Source organism: Rattus norvegicus, chromosome 20, assembly GCF_036323735.1.
Source record: "Rattus norvegicus strain BN/NHsdMcwi chromosome 20, GRCr8, whole genome shotgun sequence".
NCBI classification, from domain to species: domain Eukaryota; kingdom Metazoa; phylum Chordata; class Mammalia; order Rodentia; family Muridae; genus Rattus; species Rattus norvegicus.
The window spans coordinates 31,140,447-31,163,867 of NC_086038.1; the positions used below are offsets into that span (position 1 = coordinate 31,140,447).

Sequence of the window (23,421 nt, forward strand, 5' to 3'; positions counted from 1 at the left end):
ACAGACAGGCTAGAACAATACTTAGGGCTTAGAGCTTCTGGTGTTGGGAAACTGGGAGACAGAACTATTTAATAAGCAGACAGTTGGGGAACTAAGAGAGGAAGGGTTGGGAGGAAATGTTTGAAGGGGCTGGCCTGGAGTTGAGAACCGGTTACTGAAAATAGCTAGCCATTTTTCAGAAAATTGTCTCAAATACTTCTAAAAGCGACACATACAAGCAACGGGCTCCATACATTTCCAAGATGGCAGCTGTTAGTAGTCACTGCGCACAAGGTCCCGTGCTGTAGAGAGCTTGGATGCAAGGAGGAACCTCAGGTGTACCGACACGGGAGTTTCTTTTTTTTTTTTTTTGGGTTCTTTTTTCCGGAGCTGGGGACCGAACCCAGGGCCTTAGCAAGCGCTCTACCACTGAGCTAAATACTCAACCCCTTGTTTTTTTTTTTTTTTTAAAGATTTATTTATTATATGTGAATACACTGTAGCTGTCTTCAGACACACCAGAAGAGGGCATCGGATCCCATTACAGATGGTTGTGAGCCACCATGTGGTTGCTGGGATTTGAACTCAGGACCTTTAGGATAGCAGTCAGTGCTCTTAACCACTGAGCCATCTCTCCAGCCCTCATGTTTTGTATTGGAAACTATAAGTTTCTAGTAAAAGGCACTAGGACTTGCTTCTAAAATGGTAAAAAGGGGAAGGAGTAATTAGAATACAATATGGTGAGGTTAATAACAGCATATACGCTTGGCTTCCAAGGACTCTCACAAATCCAAGTTTTAGGAGTCAGTTAAAATTTTAATCCTGACATGGTGGCTTATGTCTATAATCCTAGCATACCAGAAACAGGGGATTGCTGTGGAGTTCCAGGCCAGCCCGAACTACAGTGTAAAATAATACCACATCTCAAAACGTTTTACGTTAGACATTTATAGCTGGAGTTAGTCGCAACAAGGAATTCGATGCAAGTTTTTGGCTCTTCTGAACGCTTTCCCCAGTCTGAAGAAAATTCTGTCTTTTAAATCCATCCAACATGGCTGAATTAGTAGACACCAGGCTCTGCGTCCTAAAGACAAGGAAAAGGATGGAATTACTGCCTTCAGAAGGGTCTGGAATGCCCCTGAGGACACTGTTCTCATTTGCTATACTAGCACTAAGGCCTTAACAGACCTAAAGCAACCTTTCAGAGACTTAGTCTGTGTTTACAGGAGCTCGCACTAGCCACAATCAACTACCTCCCTAACAGAATCAGTTATCCGCATCTTTTTTTTTATTATTGATTTATTTTATGAGTCCACTGTCACTGTCTTCAGACACCAGAAGAGGGCATCAGATCTCTTTACAGATGGTTGTGAGCCACCAGGTAGTTGTTGGGAATTGAACTCAGGACCTCTGGAAGAGCAGTCAGTGCTCTTAACCACTGAGCCATCTCTCCAGTCCCCCGTATTTATATCTTCTATAACTTGTGTTTTGAAGTCACCGGAAAGGAAAATCAATTCTTTTTATATTGATAATATCCTTGTCCTGGGAACTCTGAGTTACGTCCTCACCTAAGCACATCTGTCTTGCTAGCATGTACCCCACCAGTAAGCTCCACCCTCACCTACACCAGTAATTTGATGTTGGGTTTTGGGTCTGGCGTTTGTTTTTGTGATACTAGGGATTGAACTCTGTCTCATGCATACCAGGCAAGTCCGCTGCCCTCGAGAACCTTACCCACCTCCCTAGCTCACCCCTCACTCTGAATGCACACCTTTGACAGCCGAGAAGAATGCAGAATCGAGCGTTCTTCCGGTCAGCCCGTCTGCATTCATTTTGTCTGAAGTTCTCTTTGAATGAGGTACCAACTATGTCCTGCTCATCTGGTCCTGATACGAACGAACCATCAGAACCACAAGATAGAGTTGATGTTCAAATGCTATTTCCCTTTTCTTATCTGCCTCGAGAGAGAACCATATTACAATTAAAAAAAAAAAAAACAACTTGGGACTGAAGAAATAGCTCTCTTCTCTTTCAAGGGGGACCCATGTCAGGCAGCTCACAGATACCTGTAACTTCCTCTCCAAGTGTATCTGAGGCCTCTGGTCTCTGATAGCCCCTGCTCTCATGTGTGTGTGTGCGCGCGCACACACACACAATATACATAATTTAAAATGTTTAAATATATATCCATCTTAAACAAGAGGTTAGGCCAACTAGAGAGCTAAGCGTTTACAAGCATGTGCTATGCACTAAGACCTGAGTTTGATATCCAGAACCCACATAAAAAAGCCTAAGGCTCTCAAAAGACTGTACACGGCAGATGCCTAGGGTAAGATGGGAGGTTGCGACAGAATTGGTCAGAAGCTTGGGACTGAGAGAAGGGGCAGAAACAAGGGGACCATACCTCACGGTGGAAGGAAAGAATGTGACTCCCCACAAGTAGTTTTCTTATTTCCACATGAACATGGGACACGCATGTATGGACGAACATGCACACGGGGCAAAGTAATTAAAAGAAATAACTTCTATATGGCATCGGATAGAGCAGTAGTCCTCAACTGTCCTAATGCTGTGACCCTCTGATACAGTTCCTCACGATGTGTTGAGCCCCCAGCCATAAAATAATTTTTGCTGCTACTTCATAACTGTAATATTGCTACTGTTATGAATTATAATGTAAATGTGTGTTTTTCCGGCGGTCTTAGACAACCCCTGTGAAAGGCATTTGACAGTCCTGCCCCCAAGGGGGGGGTCTCGACCCACAGATTGAGAACCAATGAGATAGATGGATCAGCTTGTTAAGAGCACTGGCTCCAGCTGGGTGATGCTGATGGAGGCAGATCTCCAAGTTTGAAGGCAGTGTGGTCTCCAGTGAGTTCCAGGGCTGCCCAGAAAAACCTTGTCTTGAAAAAACCAAAAACCAAAAAAAGCACTGGCTCCCCTTGCAGAGGACCTGATTTTGGTTCTAGCACCCACAGGACAGCTCACAACCATTTATAATTTAAGGGGATCTGATGGCCTCTTGTGGCTTCTTCGGGCACCAGGCACACATTGTGGCACACAGACATATATACAATGAAGCATCCACATGTATAATTTTCCCCTTAATTAAAAAAAAAAAAGAGGAAACCATAACAAGAAAAACTCTTTAAAAATTAAAAATAGCCAGGTGTGGTGGCTCACACCTTAATCCCAGCACACTGGAGGCAAAGTTTGAGGCCAGCCTGGTCTACAGAGTGAATCCCAGGACAGACTGAGCTGCATAGTTGATTCTCAGTCAATCAACCAATCAATCAATCAATCAATCAATCAATCAGCAAGCAAGCAAATAAAAATGAAAAGTTTCGAGATAGCCAGGTGCTGCTCTGGCTCAAGCTAGAAATCTCAACGCTGAGGTAGTTACTGAGGGGGGCGGGGTCGTTACTGAGGGGGCGTGGTCATTACCGAGGGGCGTGGTCGTTACTGAGGGGTGTGGTGCTCGAGTGGCAGAACAAAAAAACAAAAACCTGGTGAAAACAACTTAGGGGAGAAAGTACTGTGTCAGAGGTCAAGGGCACAGACCTTCAAGTGGAGGTCATCCCCTGGTGACAGTCGAGAAGATCATGCTCAGCTTACTCTTTTTTTATGGTGCTGCCCACACAGTTGGGATGGGCTTTCCTATCTCAATTCACCTCATCTGGCTAATGTCTCCTAGGTGATAATGTCTCCTAGGTGATAATGTCTCCTAGGTGATAACCATCACACTCTGAGCTACACAGAAGAATCTGGAGTTTAAGGCAGCTTAGATACAAAGAAGTCTCAAAAATTGAAACAGCGCCTCATCCCACCTCGTCCCTCCCCCCTAAAAAAGATCTTGGAAGAGTAAAGCAAGAAAGTCACAAGTTGGAGACTAGCGTGGTCTACATAGTAAGACCTTGTCTCAAAATCGAAAGGCAGGGAGGGTCTGGAGAGCTGCCTCAGCAGCTCAGAGCTCGTGTTGCTCCGGTATGGGGTGCGGGTTCCGTCCCAAGCAATCTCACTGGGTGGCTCTATCGCCTGCAACATCAGCTCCAGGGGATCTGCACATGGATGTACCTAGGTCGTGCACACAGAAGCAAAAAAAAAAAAAAAAAATCTGACAAAACAAAGAACCAAACTCCAACATTGTTGTGATAATAGCTGCAGGATAAACCGTGATAAATTGGGCGGAAAAGGACACAGGGGCTGCGAATGACTCCTTAGAACATTTATGTCCCTGGGTGGGCCTTTTGTCTGCACACTTTTTGCACTCCAAAGGAGGGCATGAGATCCTGTGGCGATGCAGTAATAGACAATTGTAAGCTGTAATTATAATATATAATACATAATTATAATATAGTAATTGTAATTATAGATAATTGTAGGTGGTGGGAATTGAACCTGGGGCCTCTGAAGAGCAGCCAGTACTCTTACCTACTAAGCCATCTCTCTAGCCCAGTATTCTTGTTAAAAACCTTGTGTTTATGCTGAGGGGTGGTGCCACATGCCTCTCAGTTAAAAGGAGGCAGAGGCAGGCAGATCTCTGAGTTCAAGGCCAGCCTGGTGTACAGAGCAAGTTCCAAGACAGCCAGGGCTACACAGAGAAGCCCTGTCTCAAAAATAAATAATAAAAATACATCTTAAGAAAACAAAAGACAATAGTAGAATCATTAGTTTTAAAAATCCTTTGTGGGGATAGGAAGATTGCTCAGTGGGTAGGCACTTGTTACCAAGCTTGATAACCTGAGGTTCTAGGCCCAGGAACTACAAAGTAGAAGGAGAGAAGCAACTCCTTCAAGTTGACCTGTAACCCCCACATTTTTTGTAGCACACACAGTTATTTACAATGTTTTAATATTTAGTTTTTGTGCAGTGGGGGGGGGGGGAGTGTTGAACCCAGGCTGGCTTTGAACATGCTATGTAGCCAAGGGCAATCTTGAACTCCTATTTCCCATTCTCAAGTGCAGGAATTAGATTGATGCTACCAGGTCCCATCTATGCGGGAATCAAGCCCAGGGGCTTTTCGAATGCTAGGCAAGTGCTCTACCAGCTGGGCTACAACCCTGAATACTAAATAGCTTAAGTCCATATTACATTTATCATATGAGCAATGTTATTTAAGCAAGCTGAGTGAGGGAGAAGCAGTCACGTTCTTTTCTTAACATATAATGATCCAGCGACTGACGAGAAACCCTACATTTCTTAAGTTCTGAAAGTGGGTTGGGGATTTAGCTCAGCGGTAGAGTGCTTGCCTAGGAAGCGCAAGGCCCTGGGTTCGGTCCCCAGGTCCGAAAAAAAAAAAAAAAAAAAAGAACCAAAGTTCTGAAAGTGCCTTGTTCTTAATATCTCTTTTCTAGTTTTAAAAATAACTCCTGGGCTGGAGAGATGGCTCAGTGGTTAAGAGCACTGACTGCTCTTCCAGAGGTCCTGAGTTCAATTCCCAGCAACCACATGGTGACTCTCAACCATCTGTAACGGGGTCTGATGCCCTCTTCTGGTGTGTCTGAAGACAGCTGCAGTGTACTCATATGAATAAAAATAAATCTTTAAAAAAGTAATTCCCAGGAAAAATTTGGTTTCAATTAAAAAGGAACTCTATAGAGTTAGTTTTCTTTATGATGATGTAACCCCTGTGGGTCAACCAGCCTCCTGGTCCGGCTCCACTCTAGGCTAGCTGGGCAACACTAAGTTGATAAGAGGAGGAGGAGGAATAGAAGAAGAGGAAGAAGAGGCAGAGGAGGACACTGGGAGACAGAGACAGGCAGTTCTTTAAGAGTTCAAGGCCAGCCTGGTCTACAAAGTGAGTTCCAGGACAGCCAGGGCTACATAGAGAGACCCTGTCCCAAAAAAGAAAACAAAACAAAACAAAACAAAAAGTTGGGTAGTTTGAGAACAAGAGGAATTGTGGGAAGGAGGGTGGGCATAATCAAAACACACTATGTGGGGCTGGAGAGATGCTTCAAGAGCACTGGGTGCTCCTGCAGGGAACCTGAGTTCAGCTCTCAGCCCCTCCAGAGTGGCTTACAACCAAAACTTCATTTCTACAGGGTCTGATGCACTTGTTCAGTCCTCAGTGGGCCACAAGCGCGCATGCGACACAAGCACAAATATACACCCAGGCACAACATCATACACACACAAATAAACCTTAAGATATATATTGTCTGAAATTCTCAAAGAAAATATTTTTTAAAAGTGACCTCCGTCCTACCACATGTTACCCCATTGTAATTTGATAAGATTTGCTCTCCCAACGCCATTGGAATTGTTACACTTTTATTTCTGGATTCCCTCACTGGGGCGGCTCCACACCAACTCCTGATGAGTCGCTGACACATCACGCCCTCTGCACCCTTACCTGGGGGAATCAATCCCACTGTCTCCCGCCATGCTGGAATTCTCCGTGCCTTCCAGGTGAGCCAACGCTGGCACGTGTGAGGTCTTGACAAGCTGTAACTTGTCTGTGAAATGCTTTTTCATTTCCTGACTTGGAAGGCTCTGTCTCCAGACAGCTGGATTCTCCCCCCTATCACCAGGAGAATCTTGCAGGATCTCAACCGGGAGACTGGCCTCCCTTACAATAGAACGCTCAAGTAAACTTTGGCCAGCAGCTGCTGGGGTCTGGACATGGGCAACAACGGGCTCTCCTTCGTAGTTGAAACCCGGAGGAATCTCTGAATTTAGGCCAGGGTTGTCAGCGAGATCAGGGTTTGGGCTTTCCCTGGCATTTGAAAACGACCCTGTGGCCTTGTACCAGTGATTCCTTTCAATCCCTAGAGGCTCAAGCCTATGGGTTTTGCTATTACAGTCAGTCAGAGATCTTCCAGTCATGGTTGGTCTTCCCAAATGATTCCACGAGTTTCCAGCGGCAAAGGAGTACTGGGTGTATCCAGGCAGTGTGTGACAGAAATCATCTGTCTCAGAGAAGTCATCCTCTAAACACAGAGAACTGCAGCCCCCATCATCCCCAGCCCCGGGGTCACTCTGACTCAAGGCCACCTCGTCCTGCTCACTGTCAGAAAGCCCCTCCTCTTCCATATTCACAATCTCCGCCTCTGGGATTTGAAACGCCTTCCTACTTAGTTTTTCTGAGTCGCCATCTTGTCTTTCATGAGTCCTCAAACGGTTTGCACCAACTGGGCAATCTAAGAGGCCGAGGTTTTGGAACTGGTGTACTGTCTTATCCACTGTCTTATCCTCTGCATACACAGAGGAGTCTGGGTCTAAAGAGCTACGTTGTGCAGGCAGGACCTGCTTCTTTTCCTTGGTCCCTAAGAACATGTCACAGTCGGACCAACTTTTCCTCAAGACTTCAGGGAGGACCTTGTTTTCCTCGTGATACACAGCAGCTCGCAGCGTACTTTCCCTGAAGGAACAGCACCGAGAGTGGCTTGTCAAAACTCTATGTGGAGGATAATTTCCTGGGCCACCTCTGAAATCGTCGCTGACTGGATGGATAGGAGCCTTCGCCACATGCGTGGTTTCTGCTTCCAGTTTATCACGGCAATGTTCCAGACATGGAGGTTGGGCTTCACCATCAAAGACTCTGGAAGGACCAGAAAAGCCTGCCCTCCGGAAAGGCTTTTCCTCTGGCCCGATGCAACTAGGTTTGTGGGTCTTCTGAACGATGTACCCTTTGGATGCGGGGTGCCCTCGGAGATGCATGCCCTGAAACGGATTGTTGATCTGCTTTTTATAAATCAAGTGGGAACCTAGCACAGCTGGATTCCTACCATGCAAGTGATGAACTCGTTCACTGGGGCTCTTTGTGCTCGCAGCAGGCTGGGCTGCAGGGACCTTGGGGTTCTTTTCCTTTTCCTGTTCAGGGCTTCCAGGCTCAAGCTCACGTGTCTGGCTCCATGCTTTCTGTCTACCCTTATGAGAACAGCTCCGCTTGTGGGGCTTGGCTGCCTGGCCCTGCCTTCTCCGAGTTGCCTCTTTCGAGGAATACTTATGCCTGCTTGGCAGTACATCCGTTGACGTGCCCTGGCTGTTATGTTTTTTCTGTTCTTCATATTTTTGCATTAGGGCGGTGTGCCTGGTTAAGTTGTCAACAGTCAGTACAGGGTTAATCCTTTTGATTATTGCATGTTCCACGTCTCGGGGGATGTTGTTGGAACTGTCCTCGTCTCGGACAGGCCACTCTTCGGGTGGGAACTGTGCAGAGAAACTGTGATACCCCGCCTTGGGCTTCTCTTTTCTAGATAAGCTGCGCCACAAGAAACCGAAACCAAATCTTTTGCCTTTGTCCTTGGTGTATGATGATGGTTTGGGGCTCACACAGATGTGGGTGTCTTCAGATGCTGAAACTACCTGATTCTTAGTCAAGACTGTGGGCTTGTCAAGACCGTTCTGTCTTTTTCTAGAGACTTCTGCAGTAGTCATTAGGTCCTTAGAGCCATGCTTGCTTGTATCAGGGTAACACTGGCATGATGGGCAGTGGGAAACAGGAACCTCGTTCTCCTGGGTGGGCTCTGCACAGCTATCCACGCTCACCAGATAGGTCCCTGACGTGGACCCTGAGCACCCTTCATCTGACAGGAGGGCTCTCTTATTTCCTTGCATGGTTGTATTTGTGATGAAGTACGTGTTTGGGGTAACTATGAAGTAGCCTTCTCCAGTGTGGTAAATCTTCCTCTGTTGAATTAGAGTCCCCAGTGTGCTGTAGAGAATGTCTGGGGAGGGAACAGCAATACCTAAAAATAAATAAATAAATAAATAAATAAATAAATAAATAAAAGTGAAATCAGAAATTCAGAATGAGTGCTATTTGATTAATAAACTTGGGGCTGATTGAATACAATACACACAATTAAAATGCTGATCAGACGGCCCATCAGGTAATGGTGCAGACAGGTCATGTATACAGGCCTGACAGCCTGAGTCCGAAGCTCAAGCTTACAAAGTGTCAGGATTCCCAAGAGTGGTCCTCTGACCTCTGCATGTGAGCTGTGACACACACACACACACACACACACACACACACACACACACACACACACACATTTTTAGAAAGAGTTGAGTTGCTGGGGAGGAGGACACAGGAGAATCGTTGAAATTTCAAGGCCACCTTGCACTAATCTTGAGAATTGGGCCAGCCTGAGCTACAGTGAGACCCTATAAGCAAAACCAAACAACCCGGGGCTGGAGAGATGGCTTAGTGGTTAAGAACACTGACTGCTCTTCCAGAGGTTCTGAGTTCAAATCCCAGCAACCACATGGTGGCTCACAACCATCTGTAATGGGATCTGATCCCTCTTCTGGTGTGTCTGAAGACAGCTACAGTGTTTATATATAATAAATAAATCTTTAAAAAAAACCCAAACAACCCCAGGAGAAATGTGTAATTAAACTACAGAATACTATGTATGAGTTGGTTCCCATAAAGACACACCCTAGGTGAATGGCTAAGCAGAGAAAACAGAAGCTTGACTATCACTGGATAGAAATCAACTTAAAATTTGAAGACACAGCAGGAAAGTGACGCCCAGTAGGTGTGGAGCCCTGGGTTCCACCTCCAACACTGAAACCAAAAAACAAAACAAAAACTTACACGTGGAGGAAGCATTCTTGATGAACAAACATGGAGATAGAAGCCTACAAGAGTCATATAACACGAGGAAGAAACCCTTACGTCATAAAGGGTGAAGTAAACTCCACTCACAGATGAGGTTTGTGAGAGCAGGACTAAGAGCTTCAAACACCAGTGGTTCCATTACTGGGACACCATCATGGAGAAGTGGGAGGTGGGAGAGGGAGACAAATTTCCCTTTTCCATCATCCCTCACTATGGAATCTGATTATAGCATAGGATTTACATATGAAAAGAGCAGCAGACCTTTAGGAAATGTTGGTGCTGAGCCTGCTGAGATGACTCGTCATCCTGCTGAGCCCGAGGACCCGAGTTCAAAAAAGATCCACTTGGAGAGAGGCTGACTCTTCAGTAAATTGTCCTCTGACCTCACAGGTGCACTGCCATGGCATACATGAGTCATCACACACACACACACACACACACACACACACACACACGTGCACACACACACACACACGTGCACACCACACACCATGTAGCTTTTAAAGTGTCGAACTTATTAATTTTTTTCCCCTGTATGGCCAGGCTTTTGTACATGCTAGGCTTCAGTCACAACTATGTTCCCAACCCCATTTTTACTTTTCGAGGCAGGGACAAGCTGCCAAAGCTGGCCTTGTAGCTTAAGACTGCATGCCTGTGCCACTGAGCCGGGTAACTCATGGTACTATGACAAAAGACTCTACAGGGAGAGAAAAAAAGACACCATACTCTTTATATGTTTAAGATTGTTTATACATAGAAACCGACCATATTCGAACGAATACAAATAAAAATGGTGGAAACTGGTTACCTGGATAATGTTTCATCAAGTGCTCCAAGAGAGCCTCCTGTGTCACAGCCACCTGACCTGCGTTCATATCGGCTATAACACAGCAGAGAACTTCAGCCAAGGGCACAAAGCGACGCTGGGCTATGAGACTCATTTGCACTGGGAAGACATCGCCTGCATTGGAGGTCAAAAGGAGAGTAGGCGATAAATTATAGCATGAACCATTCAGGATTAGTGAACTGAGAACAGCTTAAAAGACTGACAGGGCTGGAGAGATGGCTCAGCGGTTAAGAGCACTGACTGCTCTTCCTGAGTTCAATTCCCAGTAACCACATGATGGCTCACAACCATCTGTAATGGGATCTGATGCCCTCTTCTGGTGTGTCTGAGGACAGCTACAGTGTACATTATATGTATAATAAATCTAAAAGAAGACTGACAGGACCTGCTCAGACTCTGTTAACCTAGCATGCTAGGTTGAAACTAGCAGAAGACAAAGGTTGACGTCTGTCCTAGTCTTCTCATGTGTCATCGGAGCTCAGACATTGCTATCCCGCAGTTCACATTTAAAAGCAGACTTCCATATCAACTGGGAAGCCCTGGTTCAGAGTACAGCATCATTTGCAGCACAGGTGCAGATCAACTAGGCTTGCCCTAGGAAACGAGTTATTGATTGATATGGAGTTTAGTGCACCGAAGAGACCAATAGATGATAAAACTTGGGTGGGGGCAGAACTCAGTGTGTAAAGGGCTTGCCTAGCAACAAGAAGACCCCAGCAAGGCATAAGGAGCATGGTGGCACGCACACACCTGTAATCCTAGCACTTGAGACAGACAGTGGAGAATCAGGAGTTCAAGGTCACCCTTGACTACATAGTGAGGCCGAGGCCAGCCAGGGCAACTTGAGACTCAAAACTGAAAAGTAGACAATACAGTTCAGTGGGAGGGCACTGGCCTAGCATGTTCATCTCCTTGCGTGAGGCCTCAGGTTCAACTCAGGGTACCTCGTACACACACTAATAAACTAATCTACTACTGCCCTACAATCTCAGAAATCAGGAATGGAGGCAGAAGGATCCTAAGTTCTTGGTCATCTTCTGCTACATAGTAAGCTTGAGACCAGTGTTGGCTACATTAAGGAACCTTTTCTAAAGTAAACGAAAACAGCAAAGAAATCTACCACTAGAAGTACCGTCCTCGTTAAAATCTATATGTGATTTTACATGGCTTTCCGTGAGAGATGCTCTGGAGAACATTTGGAATTGCTTTACTTCCCTCTAAGGAGCCCCTTTCCACTGTGTGTGTGTGTCTAACCCTTTGACACTACAAGACAAAGTTGTCATCTCCAAGTTTCTCATGCTGAGGATCCCCCAACAAGTGAGTTATGACAATCACTAAACCTCGTGTTTCCAGTGTGTTTCCAACGATGTGGGGGTGGGTTCCGCCCCAGGCTGCTGGCAGCCCACCGGACCAGGCACATTCCCTCACAGCCATTGCTGCAGGTGCATAAATCAAGTTTTGTGTTCAGGAAAGCGAGGTGAACTCTAGCCCTGGGATCTTTGTGAGGAGTGCCAGGAGGGCTTACGTTGTCCGTCCTGCCGTGCTCTTGGCTTCTGGGATATAAAGTGAACTTCCTGTGTAGAAGGTCCCATGTGCTGATCCAATCAGATGTCACAATCCCAGAAAAACTCCTACTGTGCCGGAAGTAAAGAGTACCTTTAAGGACCGGCTTGTTCCACACTTTTAATCCCAGACCTTGTCAAAGCATTGGGCTAAAGAGAAACCACAGGAGGGTTGTGCGGGTGGTGGGAACAGTGTCTGAAGACGTAGTGGATTCACAGGGACACACTGTGAGACCTTGATGCCTCTTTGTTGGTCAAAGCCTTGTCACAATGATACAACATGTGATGGCACTGCTGACAGCCATGCTTGTCACTGCTAGGTGTCCTGTGTGAGACAGATCTGTACGGACAGACATACTGCTGGCCTACCTTCCTCCTTCAACTTCCTTGGAGCCTCAGCCTATGATGTTTGTGTCTGTCAGCCTGGATTCACAGGCAGGAGCCTAGCATGACTGTCCTCTGAGAGGCTCCACTCAGCGGCTGACCGGAAGTCTTGTGGAAGAGTTGGGGGGAAGGGAGGATTGAGGAACCAAAAGGGATAGGACTCCTATCCATCAGAGTCAACTAACCTGGACCCTGGCAGGCTCCAGAGTCTGAACTACCAACCGCAGAGCGTACACGGGCTGTACCTGGGCTCCACACACGTGGCAGATGTGCAGCTTGGTCTTTATGTGGGACCCCCAACAACTGGAGCAGGGGCTGTCCCTGACTCTATTGCCTGTCTTGTTTCCTAATTGGGCCGCCTTGTCTGGTCTGTGGGAGAGGATGTGCCTAGTCCTGCAGTGAGTGACGTGAGGTGCCAGGATAGGGTGATTCCTTGGGAGGGACCTCCTGCTTCTCAGAGCTGAAGGGGTGGGGGAGTGGCCTATGAGGGGGTACTGGGATGAGAGGGGGGACTTCGATCTGGATCTAAAATGAATAAATAAATGGGAAAAGATTAAGAAAAATGGTTAGGGGGTTGGGGATTTAGCTCAGCGGTAGAGCGCTTGCCTAGCGAGCACAAGGCCCTGGGTTCGGTCCCCAGCTCCGAAAAAGAACCAAAAAAAAAAAAAAAAGAAAGAAAAATGGTTAGATTAAGAAAAACCATCAAGATAGAACAGAATAGACAGCAGGATCCATGTCTGATATATTTTCTACAACCACTCAGTTAAGAGATAGACAGACAGACAAACTAGAAAGGATTTTTAAAGACAGGGCCTCAGCTATGTTTCACTGGCTAGCCTGGAACCCACTATGTGCACCAGATTGGCCTAGACTTCAGAGAATCACCTGCCTCACCTCTGAAGTGCTAGGATTAATGGTGTACGTCACCACTACCAAACCACTGGTTGATTTATTTACTCTCTTTTGATTTTTAAGTCAGAATGAAAAAAAAAGAACATGTTTCAAAAGAAACTTGAAAGTCCGTTTTGAGGGGAAATGAAGAGAGACCATCGTAAGCAAAGTAGATGTACCCCACACCCCACACCCCACACGTACATAGATGGATGTCAACCAGCAAGCGGCAGGAGCCCGCTCTTCACTCGCCAAGGCTGACAGCATCCAGTAAGGCAGATCCTTGGAGCTGGCAACCTTCAAATGCTGACTGGACAGCAGGCAGTGGTGGGACACGCCCTTAATCCCAGCACTCAGGAAGCAAAGGAAAGTTCAAGGGCAGCCTGGTCTACAGAGTGAGTTCCAGGACAGCTAGGGCTACACAGAGAAACCCTGCCTCAAAAAACAAACGACAAAAAATGTTGACTAGCTCTTATTACTTGCGGCAGGCGTGGGGTGGTAGGGTGTCAAACGACCGTTCCACGGGTTGAATATCAGATATTTACATTACGATTCATACCAGTAGCAAAATTACAGTTATGAATTATTAATGGAAATAATTTTACGGTTGGGGGGGGGTCACCACAGCATGAGGCACTGTATTGAAGAGTTGCAGCACTAGGAAGGTTGAGAATCCCTGCTTTACATGAAGGCAATCAGTCCTTGCCTCCTCAGATTGGGCGAGGGCAGAGGCTGAGAAAGTGTGACTTGCTCTTGGAGTTAAGTGACAAGGGCTTAACAATCCAACTCAAGGGGCTGGGGTAGCAGCAAGTGTTACTCTTGTGAAAGACCAGGTTTGGTTCCCAGCACTCATATGGTAGCTCACAAGCACCTGTGTCAACCCCAGTTCCAGGGGATCCAAGACCTTCTGACTCCATGGGCACCAGGCACGCATGTGGTGCACATATACATACATGCAGACAAAACATTCATACGCTTGAAGTCTCCAAAAACTAAAAACAATGTAGTGCAGGGTAAGAACTCATCATGGAGGAAAAACTGAGGTTTCTTATATGAGGATGTAAAGTCCTGTCCCCATCTACCTCGGGGCAAGCCATCAAGAAAAATCGTCACAGGAGAATCAATGAAGTCCTCGTCAAAAATAATGGTTAAAATCCTAGAATTAGATGACTCAGTGCTCAAGAGTACCGGCTGGATGTACATTGAGAGGTCCCGACTCCCGGAGCCATGGAGAGCCTTGCAAACGTATAGCTCAGCTCCAGGGAGGAGGCTCCCTCTTCTAGCCTTTGTAGGTGGGAGTCACGTATGAGGTGCAGGCACAACACTTCATGTACATAAAACTAAAATTAAAAACCCCAAATTCATATGAAAGCATGAAACTGGCAAGTAGCCAAAGCGGCCCTAAGGAACAAGCAACATAGAGCCAGGTTTGGAAACACCTGGGCTCCTTGTAATCTACCTGGGAGGCTGAGGCAGGAGGATCACGAATTTGAGTCTAGCCTAGGCCCCAAAACAACGACTTCCAGGTCAGTCTTGGTGCCATACACACACACCACACACACACCACACACACACCACACACACACCACACACACACCACACACACACCACACACACACCACACACACACCACACACACACCACACACACACCACACACACACCACACACACACCACACACACACCACACACACACCACACACACACCACACACACACACATACCACACACACATACCACACACACACACACACACATACTTTTAAAGATTTGTTTATGAGTACACTGTTGCTGTCTTCAGACACACCAGAAGAGGGCATCGGATCCCATTACAGATGGTTGTGAGCCACCATGTGGTTGCTGGGAATTGAACTCAGGACCTCTGGAAGAGCAGTCAGTGCTCTTAGCCACTGAGCCATCTCTCCAACCCTTGGTGCTATACCTTAAAAACAAGACAAAACAGGGTTGGGGATTTAGCTCAGCGGTAGAGCGCTTGCCTAGCAAGCGCAAGGCCCTGGGTTCAGTCCCAAGCTCCGGAAAAAAAAGAAAAAAAACAAAACAAAACAAAACATCCCTGGTGAAAGTAGATAGGAAAGAAAAAGGGTGAGGGTGGAAGGAGGAGGGCGAGGTGTTTGAGGTGGGAGGAGGGTAGGTAGGGATGAGGAGAGAGATGGGGATGAGGAAGAGACATGGGGATGTCAACCAAAACTGAAAATTCCACAAAGAAATCTAATACATGAGCTAATTTACTAGCGCTCTACCACTGAGCTAAATCCCCAACCCCACATGAGCTAATTTAAACAGAACTTTGGCATGCTGGAGAGCTGGGTCTTCAGTTAATACTTGCTTCTCTCCCAGAGGACCCAGGTTCAGTTCCCAGCACCCACGAGGCGGCTCCCAACTTTCTATAACTCTAGCTCCAAGTCATCCAACACCCCCTTTTAGCCTCCTGGGCATCTGTACATAATCCACACACAAAACACACAACTACGCAACTTAAACTGAAAAATATAACTCAAGGGCCTAGAAAGATGGCTTAGCAGTTTAGAGCACTGGCTACCCCCCCAGAGGACCCAGGTTCAATCCCCAGCAGCCACGTGGCGGCTCACAAGCACCAGTTATTCCAGCCTCCAGAGGTTCTGACAGTCTTCTGGCATGTATGTGTTGTGCATTACATGCAAGCAAAAATTCATACATATGAAATAAGTAAACCTTTAAAAAAATGTTCTAATTAACTCAAAATGAACCAAAGACTTTAAAAGAAACCCCCCTCCTCCCAAAAAACAACAAAACAAAACAAAACAAAACAAAACAAAACAAAACAAAACAAAACAAAAACCTGCTAATGGGGTTGGGGATTTAGCTTAGTGGTAGAGCGCTTGCCTAGCAAGCGCAAGGCCCTGAGTTCGGTCCCCAGCTCCGAAAAAAAGAAAAGAAAAAAAAAAGAAAGAAAAGAAAACCCAAACTATTCCCCCGCCTCTGGAGTGCTGGGACTACACAAATGAACCACCAAGGCCCAACCTGTCGTGGTTTAATCTGGGGCATTTCAACTTGATTTTTAAGGCTCACAAGAGACTGTTAGCAAAAAATTCAAAACAGAAATAGTTCTCAAGAATTTTGAGAGCATTCATACGTACGTATGAATTTACGTACAAACTTTTCTGTGTCATACATGTAAGAACTTGTCATGCCATTAAACTCTATGGCACACTAATTCTAACATTTCATGTTTAAAACGCAAACCTTGGGGCTGGAGAGATGGCTCAGCGGTTAAGAGCACCGACTGCTCTTCCAGAGGTCCCAAGTTCAAATCCCAGCAACCACATGGTGGCTCACAACCATCTGTAATGGGATCTCATGCCCTCTTCTGGTGTGTCTGAAGACAGCTACAGTGTACTCATATGAATAAATTCTAAAAAACCCCTAAAACACAAGCCTCCCTCAAGAGCGCTTGGACCCGTACACAGGTGTGCTTGTGGATAACAGTGCCAGGCAAGCCGCCAAGAATCCATGCATTATTGACCTTCAGGTGGTTTTAGCGGAGCCACTGGACCTTGGCTAATTATGGGATTCAGGAAATCTGAGACCAACTCTCTGAGGCCTGGTACCGAATCCCACGGTGGGAAAGTCATCTTCCAAGTGCAGACAAAAGAGCCTACAGAAGCACTTGGGCTTTAATAAAAGAGGATGCTAGCCCAGAGTAATCCAAGAAATCCCCTGATTTCAAGCTGCCCTTTTATCTGCCAACTTTTTTTTTTTTTTAATCTTAAAATTAATCCTGGCCTGGTTTTAAAAGGAAAGAAAGCCAAAGCGGCCTTTTTGTGAGAACATGCTCCTCGCTGGTCGGAGATAACGGATTATGCACAAAACCCAGTGGCTCTAAATGATTAGGTCTGCTGTGTTACAGCTTCAAATAGGTTGGGGGGAGGAGGGGAAATCAATCAGAATGGAAGTAAGATCAAGAAATATTTCAGAACCACAGAGCCAAGTCCCCTTTCTGTCTCCCTTTCAGCTGAGTGAGAAAGAAGAGAGAGAACACACTTTACATCTACATCTACAGACCAAATAACACCAGGATTCAGAGCGGGCTACAGATCTAAGGCAGCTGGGCATCTGCCATGAAAGAGAAATTACTTTTTTTTTTCTTTTCTTTTTTTCGGAGCTGGGGACCGAACCCAGGGCCTTGTGCTTCCTAGGCAAGCGCTCTACCACTGAGCTAAATCCCCAACCCCAAAAGAGAAATTTCTTAAGCACAGTAGATACGGGATATGGCAGTGCTCTGCCCTAGTGGTTTTAGAACAACTGGAGGTTGGGGGTGTACCTTGCCTGGCATGCAGGAAGTCCTCAGTTGGGGTCCCAGCACTACCAAGAACAGGCTAAGATGATCCATATCTATAATGTCAGCATCAGGGGTTCAAGGTCATCCTCTGCTACACTGCAAATTCGAGGAAAGCTTGGCATACAAGAAATCAAGTCTCAAAACGAGAGGACCTGAGGCCAGAATGTGAACCATTAGGCAAGCGCTCTAACTGGAAAGAAAGCGGGTCAGCATTGAATCAGGGAGGGTCAAGTTCATGATGACAGACAACAGAATTTGTGGTGCTTTCCAGCCATGGCAGTAAGTGTGTGACTGCAGCCTTTCTGGAGCCTTCAGAGTTGACAGCACGCACCCATGTTCTTTTGCTATAACCTTCCATGTCCCATGTCCCAGTGGCAGTAGAAGATATTTTAAGATGTATGGGCTGAATAGTCTGCAATAGATCACAGAACGAATTAGCTTCTGGTATTCATGAGGGCTTGTCTGCAAAGCTCAAGTTTGACTAGAGAATCCGTTTAACTTCTGTTTTGAACAACCGGTTTTCAGAATCTGACTGGTTCAGTTCACTGAGCCTTCTTTACCAGCACCTCTATCTGGGAGCACCCAGGAGGACTGAGCTCAACGGATCTGCTCCATGACAGACCTGCCCGTGGACACCTCCTTGACTGTTTCTAGCCCACACTTAGTCCATCTCATAAAGTAAAATATGTCAATGGTCCTGTATGAATTGGCTCACCATCAAACTCAAGAGTCAAATCTGCTCCTGCAGGATCGATTTCCTTCATAGCCAGCTCTGACATGGTGCCTTGGAATTGCAAGCAAATCACTTATGTAGTGTACCCATGAAAGAAAGGATAGCCAGGCAGTGGTGGTGCACGCCTTTAATCCCAGTACTGGGAAGTTTGAGGCCAGCCCTGAGGGGAGGGGGCAGACGGGGGTTTCATACATCCCAGGCTGGTTTCAGTCTTGATATGTGGCCGAGGATGACCCTGAATTTCTGATCCTTCTGCCTCTGTCTCCCAAATGCTAGGATCACAGGTGAGCACCACCACGCCCAAGAGTTCATACATGAACATACATGCTAAGTAATCGTTCTCCCAACTGAACAGCATCCTCAGCCTCACTCATCTGCTTCCCCTTAAGCAAGTGTTCTCTGGCCATAGATTTGACCAGAGTGACTCCAACATGGCAGTCCTGCTCATGCTGCTGGAGGATTTCTGCACTGGTTGACTGTAGGCAGACGTTGATACTTTGAGGTGGTTCTTTTCCCCACCCCTAGTCTCACCCCTATCCCTAGATAGGAGAGAGGGGAGGGAGGGGAGAGACAGAGATCCTTGAACTTGTGACTACTAACTGCAACCAGCACCCCTAAAACAACCCGTCTGGCAGAGCCCTAGCATGTATACACCCTCTGGGAAATTCCCAGAATTCCAAGCATCACACACATACAGAAACTATCTGCAGCTGGCAGAATTTCCCATGCCTCTCTCTACTGAAGCACGAGGCAAATCATAGTCAACTCCTGCAACGCTGCCCCACAGCCCCAACACTCAGGATTAAAATAAAAACATACTCTTGTAATTTTTCAGTGTTTTCTAAAGAAACCAGAATTCCAGAATTATCAAAAACTGTCGATACAGCCTGGGCAGCAGCTGCCCACGGGTCCATGCCCAATCCTTGGCCCCATGATGTACCAGTGTGGCAGCTGACTAGGGGATAAGCTACAGCAGGACTCACCAGCCTGGGGTGCGCCAAACAGAGTGTGGGACATGGGTCACCAGTGTCCAGTTGAGTGACAGATGGCAGATGCCTTAGGCCAATGACAGATACTCCACAGTTTGGTTGTCACAGAGGTAGATACAGAGGAAAGACAGGCAGCCTTACACAGGACTGTCTCCTGAGCTCCTAGCTTCATCCCCTGTGACCACCCTCTTATTTTTCACAGGTCTCACCTCCCCACTTTCCTCATGCCATTCTCATTTCTGACAGACACACAGAGAGGTCTCTGCTGGCAGGGAAAGAGCTAGTGGCTCAAACAAGCTGGCTCTCAGAAGTAGCCATGCTCACCGCCTTACCATCAAGGCTGGTGCCAGCTGGTCCTTAACAAGCCTGGTATAAGAGCTGAAGCAACCAAGGAAGTAGAGGTCAAGGTCAGACTGAATTACATAGTCAGGCCTGTATCTAAAAACAATACAAAACCGAAACCCTCAAGGGTTCAGGCAATAATTTAGAGGCAGAGCATTTCCAGAACATTCACAAGACCCTGGGTTGTATCCCAAAGACCTTGAGTGCATGCCAGAGAGCCCACAAATAGGGGTTTTAAGAATAAATTTAACACCAGGCAGTGGAGGCACACACCTTTAATCCCAGCACTAGGGAAGCAGAAGCAGGTGGATCTCTGTGAGTTCGAGACCAGCCTGGTCTACCAAGTGAGTTCCAGGACAACCAAAGCAACACAGAGGAAGAACCCTGTCCAGGGGTCGGGAGCCCATCATCACACGTTCTAGAGAATTCTGAGTCTCTGAATCTCAAAGCCATACTCAAAGGGTTGGTTAGCCTAGATTCTTGTTTTGAACTTGAGAAAAGGTCTTACATAGGCCGTACTGCCCTCAAACTTGCTACATAGCCAAGGCTGGCCTAGAACTCTGATCTTGCTGTCTCTCCATCTCTCAAGTCCTAGGATTCTAAGTATGTGCTGCCATGCACAGCTCCCAGCCTGGTCTCTTACCTAAACAGGTGCTGGGTACATTTGGGCTTGGGGCAGATTCCCTTGAATTATAAAGCTGATGACTAAGGTCCCTTATATCACCAAGTGTGGTCCAAACTGAGCTGTTCCCGCAAGTTCAAAGGCCCCTGCAGGTCTCTTCCTCATGGTGGATCCTCCTCAAGCTTCTACTCACTGATTTGATTTCAGTTTGCTTTTGCTACTATAGTCAGACACATTTCTCTTGTTTCTGAGAAGTTTTATAGACCATGCTTGTCTCTGCAACACAGAGAACCCTCCCAAGTGGAGAGTCCATGGGTCCATGGCATTTGTCCTCTGCCATGTAAGGGTTTGATATTGATAGGTTCCAGGGAATTATTGGATGTAGGTGTGGTGGGTCACTCTCCCCAGCACCTCTGGTACAGACAACTAATAGCTAAGGGGGGGGGGGAGAGAGAGAGAGAGAGAGAGAGAGAGAGAGAGAGAGAGAGAGAGAAGCTATGCTCTCTATGGGCTGTAGAGATGGCTCGGCAGTGTTTGCTGTTCTTCCAGAGGACCCAGGTTCAATTTCCAGCACCCACAGCAGCTCATGGCTGTCTGTCACTCAACTTCCAGAAGATCTGATGCCCTCTTCTGGCTCCTGGGGTCACCAGGCATGCAAGCGATACACAGACATACATATAGGCAAAACATACATATACATCTACAATTTTAAAACAAGTTCAAGAATAAAGCTCTTTAAATTATAAATTGGCCTGGTTCCCACATTTCCTCCACACCCCCAACCCCGGCACAAAAGTGTGTGCAACCTTCTTGGCTTTCTAGGCGAACCTGGGACAGATTTGAGGTGACACTTTTCCCCCAAGAGATCTTGGAGGCCACACAGGGTCAGCTCTCATTGTTATGCGTCATAACAATCAATATAAACTATTACCGGGGCTGGTAAGATGGCTCAGCAGGTAAAGGTGCCTGCCACCAAGCCTGAAAACCTGAGTTTGATCCCTCAGAGCCACATAGTAGAAAGGAAGAACCGACTTGTCGTCTGACCTTTCATACATGTGTGGCTCATTCACACTCATGCACACTCGCAATAAAGGCACCTTTAAAAACACAATGCTGTCTCAAAACCTACCACTGTATATCACTGTGAGAGACAATCTAGTGCCAAATTGTTATCTGAATAATATTTCTATATATCTTTTTATTAAATGCTGTTTTTTTCTATCTTCCTAGCTCTCACATTTAAAATGAGCCCCACTGGCGAACAGAGTGTCACACATTCCCACCAGGGTTTCAGGGTTCTCATGGGGGTCTGCTGTGTGGCCCCAAGTCACCACCACAGCTTCTCTCTGGTCTGTTCCCTTCCCCTGTCTGTATGTGAGGCTTGGATAGATAAGCACTTTTCAAACTCTGTAGAACATTCACTACATGACTGTAAGAAAAAGGTCCTTGGGGCTGGAGAGAGTTAGCGCAACAATTAAGAGCTTTGGTTGTTCTCCCAGAAGACCTGGAAGACCTGGGTTTTTTTGATCCTTGGCAAAGAAGTACAGAGAACTAGTTTGGTTCCCAGCATACACATGGTAGCTCACAACCATTTGCAACTAAAGTTTCAAGGGATCTGCTGCCCTCTTCTGGCAACTGAATGCACTGCATGTATGCGGTGCAGAGATACCCAACAGGCAAAAGGCCCATATGCATAAAATAAACACGAAGGTCAAGGGGCTGGAGAGATGGCTCAGTGGTTAAGAGCACTGGCTGCTCGTCCAGAGGACTGGGGTTCACTTCCTAGCACCTCCATGCCTGCTCACAACTGTAACTCCAGTTCCAGGGGATCTGACATCCTTACACCAATACACATAAAATAAATACAAATTTTAAAAAGGTTAATTTCTTTTTTTGAGACAAGGTCTCTATGTAGCCTTGGATGTCTTGGAACTCACTATGTAGACTAAGCTGGCTCAGAGTTCCTCTTGGGATTAAAAGTGTGTACTACCAAGCCCACCAGGCTAAACAACACTAACAACAAAAAAGAAAACCACCAAAAACAAAAACAAAAAAGTAAGAAAAAAAAAAGGTTTTAAAGAAAAAGGGCTCTGGTTCAGAAAGATGGCTCACTGGATAAAGGCATTTGATGCTCAAATATATCCAATGAGTTGAGAGCAAGCCCCGGAAGTTCTGCATATATCCAATGAGTTGAGAGCAAGCCCTGGAAGTTCTGCATATATCCAATGAGTTGAGAGCAAGCCCTGGAAGTTCTGCATATATCCAATGAGTTGAGAGCAAGCCCCAGAAGTTCTGCATAAAGCTGGAAGTGGAGAAGAGGCTCCACAGAGTTGTTCTCTGACCTCCACGCATACAGCAGGGCACGCACCCCTCCCTCCCAATAGTATTAAGAAAAGGAAAATAGCGCCCCATGGCCAAATGTCTGAAAAGGTGCTTCTCTCGAAGTCTCAATGACAAGGTTAAAGGGCATCTGTAAAGAATAGTTTAGCACAACAGCCCCCGGCCATAATTAGGAGCTGTGGTACTGTGTCAGTGGGAGGGTTCGATGTGCCTTCCTTTTGTAAAGAAATGACCAGCTGCAAGCCCCTCCATTACACTGCATTCTGTTTATGATCCTCTGCCAAAGCCTGGACCTTTCTCCTCTATTCTTTCCTACAAAGGACAGTCTTTGTGCGCTGTCCTTTAAGTCTAGTTAAATGCTATTCACTAGTTTGAATACTCCTGGAAACCAGGAGCTGGGAACACTTTCTTCTTGTACATATTTGTGATACAGGGAGGAGCCGCTGCAGTGCCACGCCCGGGCGCCCAGACCGCTCCTTACCCAGCAGATATTTATTGAGTCTCTTATTATATGCCAGTTGTCTGGGAACTACAGCAAATGGGACACAGTACTTGCCCTCAAGGGGAGGAGCAGTGGGTGGAAGCAATTCTAACCCAATGTGAAGACTACAGCACTCCACTGAATGCTCTTCTTGGGACATTTGGAGATGCTCGAGCAGGACTATCATGAATGGGAAAAAAAAGGAAAGGATCAGACGCATCTCTGTGGGGTCTTGGGTCCCAAAGGCAGCATGGGGAAGCAGGCACAGTCCTGGAATGGTTGAGCAGCCATGGGCTTACATCCTTCATTTCATTTATGGGGTGTCTAGTGATTAGTGG

At 46.5% G+C, this 23,421-nt stretch overlaps 1 protein-coding gene across 2 annotated transcripts in view; it reads right to left on the reverse strand.

Moving 5' to 3' along the window:
• Positions 1-546: 546 nt before the first annotated feature.
• Positions 547-23,421, reverse strand: part of Stox1 (storkhead box 1) — a 68,134-nt gene continuing 45,259 nt past the window's right edge. The window contains exons 2-4 of one of the 2 annotated variants that reach the window (NM_001191720.2): positions 10,362-10,514; positions 6,335-8,672; positions 547-1,063 (exon numbers count right to left, since the gene is read on the reverse strand). In NM_001191720.2, the coding sequence (NP_001178649.1) occupies positions 919-1,063; positions 6,335-8,672; positions 10,362-10,514 (2,636 nt within the window). In that variant the 3' untranslated portion in view covers positions 547-918. Of the gene's footprint in view, positions 1,064-3,540; positions 8,673-10,361; positions 10,515-23,421 lie in introns of both variants that reach the window. The other variant, XR_005497212.2, reaches the window with a different exon arrangement.